The sequence below is a fragment of the Onychostoma macrolepis genome, chromosome 15, assembly GCF_012432095.1.
Source record: "Onychostoma macrolepis isolate SWU-2019 chromosome 15, ASM1243209v1, whole genome shotgun sequence".
Taxonomy (NCBI): domain Eukaryota; kingdom Metazoa; phylum Chordata; class Actinopteri; order Cypriniformes; family Cyprinidae; genus Onychostoma; species Onychostoma macrolepis.
Window position 1 is genome coordinate 26,624,086 of NC_081169.1, and position 13,360 is coordinate 26,637,445.

Sequence of the window (13,360 nt, forward strand, 5' to 3'; positions counted from 1 at the left end):
TATTTTACCTTTTCTTTCTTTAATTAATCAGTTTTCAAAAGTATTAAGAACTGAACCAGTAAACAGGCTCATGGATAATGAAACTATGTCTACATATGAATTTCTTAACTAAAAATAATTGTGTTTTATTTCATTTTTGAGAGAACATTGTGGCTCTCACTGGATAGATAAAGCAGCAGAGTAATCGTTTGATTAGTGTTGGTAGTTTGCCTCCCTCCTGTCTCTCTTTCACGCTCTCCATGCTTGAGTGCAGGTATGACAGGAACAGGAGATTGCTCCTTGTGCTTTGGCAGCCGTCACTAGTTTAATGTCGTCTACACCTGTGTCGTTTCTCCACTGTGATCTAATTATTGATCTGATCTGTATCACTCCTTGTTTCCGCACTCCCCTGACGAGGGTGAGAGACAGTGAGTGTCATATCTAATAAGCACATGGATATTCCTGCTGCCTGCAAACAGATGAAATTTGTTATTATAATCCGGAGAGAGATGTTATCCACTCTGTCTGGCAGTGAGCGAGTTTGTTTTGTGTGTGTGTGTTGCTGTTTCCTTGTGTTGGATATTGCTCTGTCTCAGACAGGGAATTAATTTTTGTTTCTCTCTACCACTCTCTTTATTTTGTCTCCATCTTCTTTACTTTCTTTCTATATTAGGTGAAGGATCAAGAGTTCCCGTACAGACGTAGTCTTGCTCGTGTCCTGATTGGTGTAGAGGATGTGAATGACCACGCCCCTCTTTTTACCATGGTGATGTATGATGGACAGGTGTATGAATCAGCTGCACTGGGATCAGCTGTTCTCACAGTTACTGCACTCGATAAGGACAAGGGCCAAAATGCACAAATCAGTTACAGCATCGACTCAGGTATGCACACACTCACATACACTACCTGTCAAAGTTTGGACACACTTAATTGAATTTCTCATGATCTTTACTTAACTTCTGGATAAATTTAATTTGGATTTGTGTTTACATATGTCATTACCAATTTTTTATTTTATTTTATTTTATTTTATTATTCTATTCTATTCTATTCTATTCTATTCTTTTCTATTCTATTCTATTCTATTCTATTTTATTATTATTTTATTTTATTTTTTAAATACAACGAGCAGTCATTGAGCCAGCATGCATAGAAACAATACATTTTTGAAGACACTAAAAAAAAAAAGTAATTTATACTTTTTTCACATTTTTAGCTTTTTTTTTGGTCACAACTCCATATTTTAATTATTAAAAAAAAAAAAATAAATAAATAAATAATTAATTAATTAAAAAAAAAAAAAAAAAAAATATATATATATATATATATATATATATATATATATATATATATATATATATATATACACACACACATACACATACACATACACATACACATACATATACATATACACATACACATACACATACACACACACACACACACACACACATATACACACATTTTTTTTTTTTTTTTAATCGATGGTTACATACAATTAAGGAAAAGCAGCCAGTAAGCCAGCATACATGGAAACAATACTTTTTTGAAGAAGCTTTAAAAAAAGAAAAAATAATAATTTCTACTTTTTGTATCACATTTTTTGGCAATTTTTTGTCACAACATATTTATTTTTTTCATTCCATAAATTAAATTATTTAAATTATTGTTCTAAAATGATGAAAACTGAAAAAGTATGTGTATACATTTTTACTATTTTGTTTACACACATAATGGCAAACATGCATACAATGTAATGCATTATGACACATTTATGTTCTTTTATGCAATAATGTGTAAGCTAATACAGCATATTTGTAAGATCTTATTTTTCTGACACTCTCTTTTTTTCTTTGTCAATTTAGGGAACACCGGAAACACTTTCCGGATTGATCCTGTTTTGGGCATCATCTCATTGGCTCGGGAGCTGGACCTGTCCAACATTGGTCACTATGTCTTGTCTGTCAAAGCAACGGATAATGGTTCTCCAGCATTGTCTTCAACAGCTGTCGTCCGAATCGCTGTCACCTTGTCCGATAATGCTGGTCCCAAGTTTCCCCAAAGTGAATATCAGGCGGAAATATCAGAAGGTGTTGCCATTGGAACTTCAGTCATCACAGTGAACGCTCTAAGTCTGTCCACCCTTACCTATGACATTCGCCACGGCAATGGTCATCGGACATTCCGCATCAACCAGTACAGTGGAGTGATCACTACGCAGAAAACACTAGACTTTGAAACTGTTTCCTCATACGTGCTAATAGTCACCGCAAGCAACATGGCTGGACAGGCCTCAAATGCTACAATAACAGTTACAGTTCTCGACCAAAATGACAATGCTCCAGTGTTCCAGCAGCTGCGGTACCATGGAAGTATCAGTGAAGGTGCCGGGCTTAACAGTGTTGTGCAAAGTGACAATGGACAACCGCTAGTCATACGAGCAAGCGACGCTGACCGCAACCATAATGCCCTGTTGGTGTACCAGATCATGGAAGAATCTGCCAGGCGCTTCTTTGCAGTAGATGCTGGTACTGGCTCTATAAGGACAATTTCTCAGCTTGACCATGAAACCACACCTACATTCCGCTTCCATGTTAACGTCAGAGACAGCGGACATCCACAGCTCTCAGCTGAGCGTCCTGCAGAAGTTACCATTGAGGTGCAAGATGTCAATGACTGCCCGCCTAAGTTTTCTCAGGATTCCTATGAAGCTGTCCTTCTGCTCCCAACTTATGAAGGTGTGGAAGCCCTACAAGTTTTTGCTACCGATCCCGATGGTAATGGCCAATCAGAGCTCACTTACTCGTTGACCGATGGCAGTATAGAACATTTCAGCATTGAGCCAAGCACTGGACTGTTGACTGTAAGAAACAGTACTTTTAGCAAAGAACGATTCCGCTTCAATGTCCGTGTTTCAGATGGACGCTTCTCCAGTACCGCTCTGGTTACTGTCCTGGTGCATGAGGCTCTGGACAGTGGCCTGGCTTTTACTCACAATACCTACAATGCCAACATTGAGGAGAACAATGGTAACATAACAACAGTTGCTGTCGTTACAGCACTAGGGAACAAATTGAACGAACCCCTGCGTTATACTTTGTTAAATGCAGGTGGGAAATTTCGCATTAGGCCAACATCCGGTGCCATTGAAACTGTCGGAGTCCCATTGGACAGGGAGGATAAGGAGGAATATGGACTTCTGGTACAAGCAGGCCGTGAGGAAGATCGGCTCCGTGTTGCAAGAGCATTGGTCCGAGTTCAAGTCACAGATGTCAATGACAATTCTCCAGTTTTTGTTGGATTGCCATACTATGCTGCTGTGCAAGTGGAAGCGGAACCTGGGACAGCGATATTTCGAGTGACTGCAGTGGACCGGGACAAAGGACAAAATGGAGAGGTGAACTTCTTTCTGCAGGATGAACTGGGACATTTTGAAATGGACCGTTTGAGCGGCGAGCTTCGCTTACGGAGAGCTTTCGAGGCTGATCTCTCTAGTGTGGAATATCAGATTCTGGTGTTTGCCCGTGACATGGGAACACCGCCTCTTTCCTCTTCAGTCACCTTTCCCGTCACAGTGGTAAACAGAGCAATGCCAGTGTTCGACCGACCATTCTACTCAGTGAAAGTGAGCGAAGACATACCAATATGGACTCCAATTCTGGGAATAAACGCCAGCAGCCCTGAAGGCCAGAGTGTCCTTTACACAATCACGCATGGTGACCCAGGAACGCTCTTCTCCATTGGATTTGACACAGGTGTCATCAGTGTCATCGCTGCCCTCGACTATGAGACTAGTCCTTCCCACAGACTCATCATCAGAGCAACGGACTGCCTCACAGGTGCTCGTGCAGAAGTGGATGTTGAAGTTACTGTTTTGGATGTCAACGACAACCCTCCAGTCTTCGAGCGGCCCTCATACAAAGCTGTAATTTCTGAATCTGCCATGATTGGCACTGCAGCCTTGCAGGTTCTTGCAACAGACAGCGACTCTGAGAAAAATGCAGCTGTCCGGTACCAAATCATTCCAGACCGTACCAACAGCACCGACCACTTCCACATCGACAGCAGCAGCGGTCTAATTCTGACAGCTCGCTCCTTGGACCATGAGACCATCCAGCGCTATGTGTTTCTTGTCAAGGCAGCAGATAATGGCTTTCCCCCACTGAGCAGCGAAGTGTGGGTCACAGTCGATGTCACGGACACAAACGACAATGCTCCAGTGTTTAACCAACTACTCTATGAAGCCTCTATCAATGAGTTAGCACCAAAAGGCCACTTTGTTACATGCATTCAGGCCTCTGATGCAGACCGTTCAGACGCAGAACGCTTGCAGTATGGCCTGGTGTCTGGAAACGAAAGGATGCTGTTTGAGATTGATGCCGCCTCCGGTGTCCTCACCCTGAGTGGCCAGAGACGCATGCAGCGCATGCCTTCCACCATCACCCTAAATGTAAGCGTTTCCGATGGAGTGTTTACCAGTACGGCACAAGTGCACATTCGAGTAGAGCGAGCTAATCTACATTCCCCCCAGTTCACCCAGGGCCTGTACGAGGCCGACGTCCGGGAGAACGCACCAGTGGGATCAAAGGTCATTGCAATCAGGGCACAAGATGCTGATCCTGGACCATTTGGGGATTTGAGGTATCTGCTGCTCTCAGATTCCGCTCGGGACTTGTTCAGTATTGATAGCAGTGGACAAATTACGACTCTTGAACGTCTAAACCGGGAAGAACAAAGTGAGATGGTGCTGTCTATTGCGGCTGTAGATCCAGGTGGCCGATCTGGATATTGCATTGTCCGGGTTACCATACTGGACGAGAACGACAACGCTCCACAGTTTGGCGCCTCGGAGTACCATGCAAGTGTGCGGTCCGAGGTTGAACCTGGTAACCTTGTGACGCAAGTACAAGCTTGGGATCTAGATCAAGGTGCCAATGGACAGGTGAGCTACAGCCTGTACAGCGAAGCCAGCCTGCAGGTTACTGAACTTCTGGATATCGACCCAGACAGTGGCTGGGTTGTCACCAAAGGCAACTTCGCCCCTTTGCGTGGATCTGTACTGTCCTTTTTCGTTAAAGCCTCTGATGGTGGGGTACCTGTTAGACATTCCCTTGTGTCGGTCTACATACATGTTTTGTCTGCTGATGCCCACATACCTTCCTTCAGCCAGCCACAGTTCTCCTTTACCGTGCCAGAAGACATGCCCATTGGTTCCTTGTTGGGAGCAGTGCATCTACACACCTCAACTAGCCACTCGTCCTTACCAGTAAGTTTCTCAGCGGTGATAGGACAGACTCCAGAGAGTAACAGTGATGGAGTGTTTGTGGTTGACAAAGAAACTGGCATGATCAAACTAGACAAAGCACTGGACCGAGAGCGGACGCCGGCCTATCATTTCAAAGTGATGGCAATGTTGCAGCAGGGACGTTTGGACGCAGTTTCAGCTGTGGATGTGGAGGTCAAAGTACAAGATGTCAATGACAATAAACCAGCATTTGAGTCAGATAACTACGAGGCATCAGTCACTGAGGGTCTTTCTCCTGGGACTAGGATTCTGCAAGTACGAGCTTTGGATCCTGATTGGGCAGCTAATGGTCAGGTGACTTATAGTCTTGCTCCACCTGGGTTGCTTGGTGGCTCCGGAGGTGAGGACATTGAAGAGCACGGAGCCTACTTTACAATTGACAGCAGCTCTGGTTGGATATCAACACTGAAAGGGCTGGACCATGAACAGAGCCCCGCCCATAGTCTTACAGTCTGGGCATTTGATCTTGGAGATCCTGCTAGCCAGTCATCCTCAACAACTATAACTATAGCAGTGAGCGACTCCAATGACAACATACCGCAGTTTCTTCAGCCCCGCTACTACGGAAGTGTTCGTGAGAGTGATGCACCTGGTGAAGTGGTGGCAGTATTGAACACACGGGACAATGACAGCTCACCTGGAAACAGACAAGTCACCTATCATATTACAGGTAAGAACTTTTGAAACAATCAATGTACACTGCATGATCTTCCACACTGCAAAAAAATCTTGTTCATAATGATCTTTTTTGTCTAATTTTCTAGTTAAAATATTAAAAAACCTTTGAAATAATTTATATTTCTTGAGAAGCAACACTACATGAGATATTTAAGGGATGGTACAGATAAAAATTCAAATCCTTTCATCATTTTCTCACCCACATGTCGTTCCAAACTGGAATGCAAAAGAAGATATTTTGAAAAATGTCTCGGTGCTTTTGGCCCATACAATGAAAGTCAATGGGGATCAATGTTTTGGACACTCTTGACTTGCATTGTATGGTTAAAACAGCTGGAAATTTCTTCAAAATGTCTGTCTTTCTTGCTGTGAAACAATAAAGTCATATGGGTTTTGAATGAGTCAGTAAATAATGACAGAATTCATTTTTTTTTCATTCAGAGTATATTTTGTATGTTATATATACATAATTTTGTTTGATTTTCGTGCTGCACAAGCATTTTTTTCACTTATTTAAAAATATACATTCCCTGAAAACAAGTTATTTCAGCTTCAACATTTTACAAGTTACAACCATGCAGTCTCCTTAGACAAACATTTTAGTAGAATGAATGCAAGAATACATTTTCTGTTTCAGCTTGACAATGTCCCGTACACAAAATGACATCCATAAAAAAAGACAGGGAGAAGACAAACTGCTTTTTCATGCCCATTGTTTTGAAAATGTTCTACAAGCACATAGTTTAAGTGTCCTCGTACTGTTGACAATGCATCGTATCTCTGTGTATGTGTGTGTGCTCTCAATCTAAACACAGGATTTTCTGAAGCCCTATTCTGCATGTAAGCATAATGTAGAACAACGCTATTATGGAATGTCAGAAGTCCACAGTAATTACACCTCATTCATCCTCTCCTGATAATGGATTATTCGCTCTAGGGCTACTAGCTGGATTTTGCGGGAGGACGTAGACTGACTTCTTGCTGGAGAGAAAAACCACACTCGTTTTATAAGGATTTTATTAAAGCTGTGATGCAACTGCATGCAAATTACACCGGTGGGATTTGCGATGGGGAAGCGCATCACTTCACGAACAAAACATAATACAGTGACATTTCCGAAAGCAGTAGTTTAGGTGGATAGCGTCTTTGAAAAGGGCAAATATAAACCTCCTTCTTATCAGCATCTAGCTCAGCCAGCTTTAAATATACCTTTATATTCAGCCAGTGTTGAACACCTTGCTTGGTGACAAGGAACAGATTGCACACACAAACACACACATACACACACACCTTGCACATGCTCCTAAGCAGCACACACTTGTAAATTAGGCGCTCAGAAACTCATAACATTGAATTAGGGAGCTGCCTTGTTCTATAATTCATGCTTTTTCAGACACACACACACACACACACACACACACCGAGAGAAACACACTTCTCGGCCTGAACAGAATTCCGATTAAGCTCAACCTTTATGCTGTGATCATGATTTAGACTGTGCTGCCACCAGCAGGAGCAGTATTTTTAACAAGATTTACCACGCACAACTCACACAAACACACAGCCTCTGACTCTTAACTAAATTACAGCCCACAGCTTTGAAACTAAAGTAAACATTGTAACATTGCAACTTGTTTAGTTGCTTATTGTTGGTGTATGTTCTACCGAGGATTGTTTTCAGGGTATTGTCTTACTCTGCCTTATCTAAATATCGTTTTACATTTACGTTTATGCATTTGGCAGACACTTTGGATAAAAATGACTTAGTGCATTCAAGGTACACATTTTACTTTTAAAAATAAATGTTTACTTTTACTTTTTAATATAAATAAAGTATGAATACATATAAAATATAATAAATAATAATAAATAGTTCTTAATATTATCTATATATCCTAATATTAAAATAAATATCTAAATAAATAAGTTATATTTTAAAATAGTTTTATTATTTATTTATGTGTGTATATATATATATATATATATATATACATTTTGCACACTTTTTGTTATGATGTGTCTTTTAAAGCCAAAAAACGACATAAAAATGAATAAATATAAAATACAAAAAGTCTAAAGTCTCTCTATATTTATAGCAATGTGTAATATATAGTTATAAATATGTAAATTCATATCTAAATTAAGTATAATTTTAAATAAGTTAACTTTTGGTCCACTTTTGTGATGTTTTTATATCATTTAAAGTCTGAAATATTCAGTTTGGTGATTGCAATTGCATTGAAAAGAATGCAGCCTTCAGAAAAAGTCAAACAACGTTACAACTTCATAAAAATGAGTGAACTGTCCTTTTAATTAAATCGTAGCCCACGGCATGTAAACTTTGTGACACAAGGCCTTGTTTAGTTGGCATGTGTTCTACTGAGAATAGTCTCTTTCCTTTTCTCTCTCAGTCTCCTTCCCTACAGTCCACACTTTCATAGCGTTTAAATCCTCTAGTTCAAGACAAACTCAAAGGTCAGACAGACTCTAATACACTTCTCACAGCCCAGCGGCACAAACTGGCTCAGAGAACTGCACACCGTATCATAATACACACCGGAGGGAAAGAAACAGACAAATATACAAACAGATTTGAGTTACCCAAATGTCTTTATTCTCTTTAGGAAGCGAGAGCATTGTGGGTAAATTGACCTCTCAGGGTATTTTACTGCTGTGTTCAACAGAGCACAGAGCAATTAAACAGTAAACAGTCACTCTATGGTAGTTAATTGGATCATTTGAACTTTTATTTAGAGGTTCTTTGCTGAAAGTCGTTTAAAGGTTCATAAACGGTATCTTAAACCATGTTAGACCAGCGCACTGTGTATCTCAGCTTAACAATATAGCACTGATTATCCCCGCCATAACAGCTACGATTTAACAGCCATTAAATAGCTCTTCATGTTGCTGCCTCGTAAAGGTGAAAGGTCACAGCAGAAACACTAATTGACCAGAACTGACTGTAAATGGCTGGAAACACATCAGTTGAGTTTAACTGTTTGGCAAGAAGAATGAAATATATTCTTTGAGAGAGATGTTTTATGCATGTGTATAGATAGTTGATTTTCAAACCTCTAAGGTCTGTGTGTGAAAGTACTGACCCAACTATGACAATAAAAATAAAATTAAATTAAAAATTCTTTCCCAGTACTATGTGACCAACTGTAAGCTGTATATGTGTATTATTATATGCATGCCATATTTTTGTATTTTAACGTTTCATGCAGTTCAGTACAATTCTGATTGCATTCTATTCCAAATTCCATTTTTATGGGTTTCTTAAAAGATGGCTTTTATGCTCACTGAGGCTGTATTTATTAAATCATAAATACAGTTAAAACAGTAATACTGTGAAATATTATTACACTGTAAAATAACAGTTTTCTATTTGAATATATTTTAAAATATGTAATTTGTGATGGCAAAGCAGAACTTTCAGCATCATTCAGTTTCACACGATCCTTCAGAAACCATTCTAATATGCTGATTTGCTGCTCAAGAAACAATTATTATTATTATGTTGAAAACAGTTGTGCTTCTTAATTTTGTTTTGTTTCTTTGTTTAGAAACCCCAAAAAAAATATATTTTTTAAAAATAAATATAGAGTTCAAAAGAACAGGGTCATTCCGTGTCAAATCAACCAAATTTCAGAAATTTCCCCGGCTCAAATGTTTGATTTTGCTAATATTTTTTCTGAAGAAAGATAAACATGTATAGTAATGATAGCCAAAATATTAAATGTCATGGATTAATATTTACTGAGTAATCTTCAGGCATTCTGCTTTAAATACAAAGTATCAGCTGCATACAAAGTCACCATGACCAACATTTGGTTTTCAAGCGTTGAAATGTAATATTCAACAATCTGAAAATGGAGCCTCATTGAGGTCCCCATATCTCTGTGACTGAACGATGTAGGGCCTTGATTCCAAAAGAAAAGTTTATTAAGAACTAGAATCTAAAATCATATTGTGATATCTTTAATACTTCTTGAGTTATAGGCATGCAAACTTTGGAAAAATAATATTTATGACACTCACACAGGTATGTTCAATGCAGTTGTTTTGACAGAACTAAACAAGATACATCTCTAGTTTCAACATTATTTGTTCTTCAGACATTCCTCTTTAAAAGGAAAAAAAGTATCATATTTTTGTAAATTGACCCACATTTGGTTTTTGACCACTGAAAATATGTACATTTTAACAATTTACTCCTGAAGCCATATTTAAATTCCAATATCTCTAGAATGAACCATATAGGGCCTTAAAAATAAAGATGCCAAAAGGAAAGTTTGTTGAGACCCAATATCTATTGGGCATTAAGATATCTTTAATACTTTTTGAGTTACAGGCATGCAAACTTTGGAGAAAAAAGTTGAAAAGTGCTGTTTCCCCATTTTTGAATGGTCACCATTGGCACATAATGCAACAAAGATTGCTAAAGTCAACAGATTTTACTAACATATCTACCAATCTCTGTGTAAAAATAACATCATGATGCTGCCATCTTTCTGAAGTCATTTTTACAAAACATTTTGGCTTTCATCACTATACATGTCTGTCTTTCTTCAGAAAAAATATTAGCAAAATCAAACATTTGAGCCGGGGACCTCTGGTTGAGTTGACACGGAAGGACCCAACAGCATTTATTTGAAATAGAAATATTTTGTAACATTTAATTGATTATTGTCACTTGCAGTCAATTTACCATATCCTTGCTGAAAGTATTAGTTTCTTTCAATAAAAAAAAAACAAAAATGTACAGACCCCAAACATTTACAGTACCGTATATTGCATTATCCCACTGAAAAATATCAAATAGTCTATCATTAGATTTTGAATGGGATAAACAACACCTTTGATTACTGTGCTATGATACCTGTGTAAATAGTTATTATTGTTTTTTTTTTATTATATAATGTAGTGGCATTCAGACAAGTAGGGTCGGTGCCCAAATACATTGAGGCCACTGTGCATGAGTGTGCATAAAACAAAAAGCGCACATGAAAATTAATTGTAATTTTCAAGCTATCGCTTATGAAGCACAGAAAAAGCATGCAGTGTGTGAAAGTCATGCTGAACACTCCCTCAACCCAATGAGCAAGAGCGTGGGATGAGAGAAATGGAGTCGGAAGTCGTCCAGGCCTTTGTTGACGCGTCTCTGATAGAAGCTGTTCTGTGTTATCAGCCCCCAGCTGAGTTAAATTACACTCTTTATTAGATGAATAAGGCAGCGTGTGTTTGTACTATGAGTGTACAGTAATTGGATGCTTGTCAACGCGGCTGCTTTGATTATAGAGTCGTTTTCATTTAACACTCACTCAGTCTCCCGTTCTCATTTTTTCCTCTCTTTCCACCTCTGTCTTCTTGAGGTTTAAAAGATGACCTGTCCTAATGAGCCAGGTACGTCTGCCAACCGTGTCATAAATCAGGAAGGCTGTTATGAGGACCTAATTGATGGCAGTGTTGATAATTTAAATGTGAATATAAAGAACTGATTATTATAGTTCAGACTAATGAGTGTGCCACCACTGAGAGGACTAATGGAGGTTATTAAAACTGCAGATAATCCTGGAAGTGAGCGTGTGTTGTGTTACAATCGGTAGGGGATTTTATTGCTACTTAAATTGTCACAGACTATTGAGAGAGTAACTGTCCGGTATAATCTCTTGTGTGTGTGTGTGTGTGTGTGTAGGTGGTAACAGAGGCGGGGTGTTTGCTCTTGGGTTGGTTCAGGGAGAGTGGAAACTGTACGTTAAACGACCGTTAGACCGCGAGGAACAACAACGGTACCTCATCAATGTCACGGCGACAGACGGACTCCACGTTTCCACGGCAACTGTAGAGGTCATGGTAATCGACACCAACGACAACAGCCCCGTCTGTGACCCGGTGAGTAAAACCCTAAAGTTCATTCGGGAAAACATTTAGAAGTTATCAGAGTTGGTTCTCCTGCTATTTTTTTGTTTTTTTTCTTCAGTTGGGTAAAAATCTAATTAGTTTCAAATCTACATGGTAAACATGAATGATTACAAGTCAAAGCCAGGAATATTTTTGGAGCCAGTGAGTCCACTTACTGCAGCCAAGAAGTACAGGGGAAATTATCTATGAGCATAAAACATGACCTTGTTGAAATAAGGTCAAGCTGAAAATCAGGCCAGTCTGTTTAGCAGGGGGCATTTGGGTTGAGCCTCAAAACTTAATCAGCTGTCTATTTAGATTTTTGAGCATTAGAAGTGTGCCGTTTTGGGTAAATTAAATGTACATACACAAATGAAATGTTTCAAGGTTTTTGGAGTATGGTTGCATTTGAACTAATGTCCAAAAGTGTTTGCATTGCAACATATTGATTCCAAAACCAAACATTCAGATGTGCCCAAAAACTTTCAAATCAAGGCTTGAAATGGAACTATTATGGCCAAAACATTAAATTCAAACTTTCAGACATGCATGCGATGGCCAAAAATGATTACATTAAGAGTTTGACTGTGCCTACGATGGCCAAAAGCATTTGAATGTCCAAAAATGTTCAAATCAGATGTGCCCACGATGGCCAAAAATGTCTGAATGCACCCATGCCGGCCCAAAATGATTCAATCAGATGTTTATATGTGCCTGTAATGGACAAAATGATTGAATTGAATGTTGGAATGTTGCTATGATGCACCTGCTATTCAATTTGGTGTTCAATATGATGCCCAAAAATGACTGAAATTAACATTTTAATGTTGTTGTAATGGCCAGAAACGTTTGAATAAGAAGTGTAAATATGTCTATGATGGACAGAAATTATTGTATTGAAGGTTTGAATGTACCGACAATGGCCAAAAATATTAAAATCAGATGTTCTTCCTTGTCTATAATGGCCCAAAATTATTACATTTAATATTTAAAATGTACCTAAGATAGCCAAAAATGTCAGATGTTTAGATGAATGAAAGAATTTAATGTTTGAATATCATTAAAATGGCCAAAAATGTTTGCATGTACCTTTGATGGCCAGAAACGAACAAATCAGATCTTCATACATGCCTATAATGGCCAAAATTATTGATTGGATCATTTTGAAGGTGCCTGCAATGGCCAAAAAATTTTCAAATCAGATGTTCAGATGTGCATATGTGATTTAATGTTGAAATGGCCCAAAGAAAAAATTAAATGCACATTTGCTCAAATTGATGGGTCAAATATTTTTGCATGCATATACTTTAAGATGGTGGAAAATGTTCAAATCAGATGTTCAACTGTATATATGATGGCCAGAAATGATTGAATTGAACATCTGAATGTGCCTTCAAAGGGGACAAAAAAAAATAAAAAATTTGCATGCACTCGTTTTGCCAACGTTGATCAGTTCAGATCCTTCATATGTGCCTGTAATGGGCAAAA

General features: G+C 38.7%; 1 protein-coding gene across 1 annotated transcript in view; it reads left to right on the forward strand.

The window, feature by feature from the left end:
• fat3a (FAT atypical cadherin 3a) overlaps positions 1–13,360 on the forward strand; it is a 153,980-nt gene that overhangs the window by 105,274 nt on the left and 35,346 nt on the right. Inside the window, 3 exon segments of the mRNA XM_058745369.1 lie at positions 653–863; positions 1,851–5,960; positions 11,667–11,863. Coding sequence (XP_058601352.1) covers positions 653–863; positions 1,851–5,960; positions 11,667–11,863 — 4,518 coding nt within the window.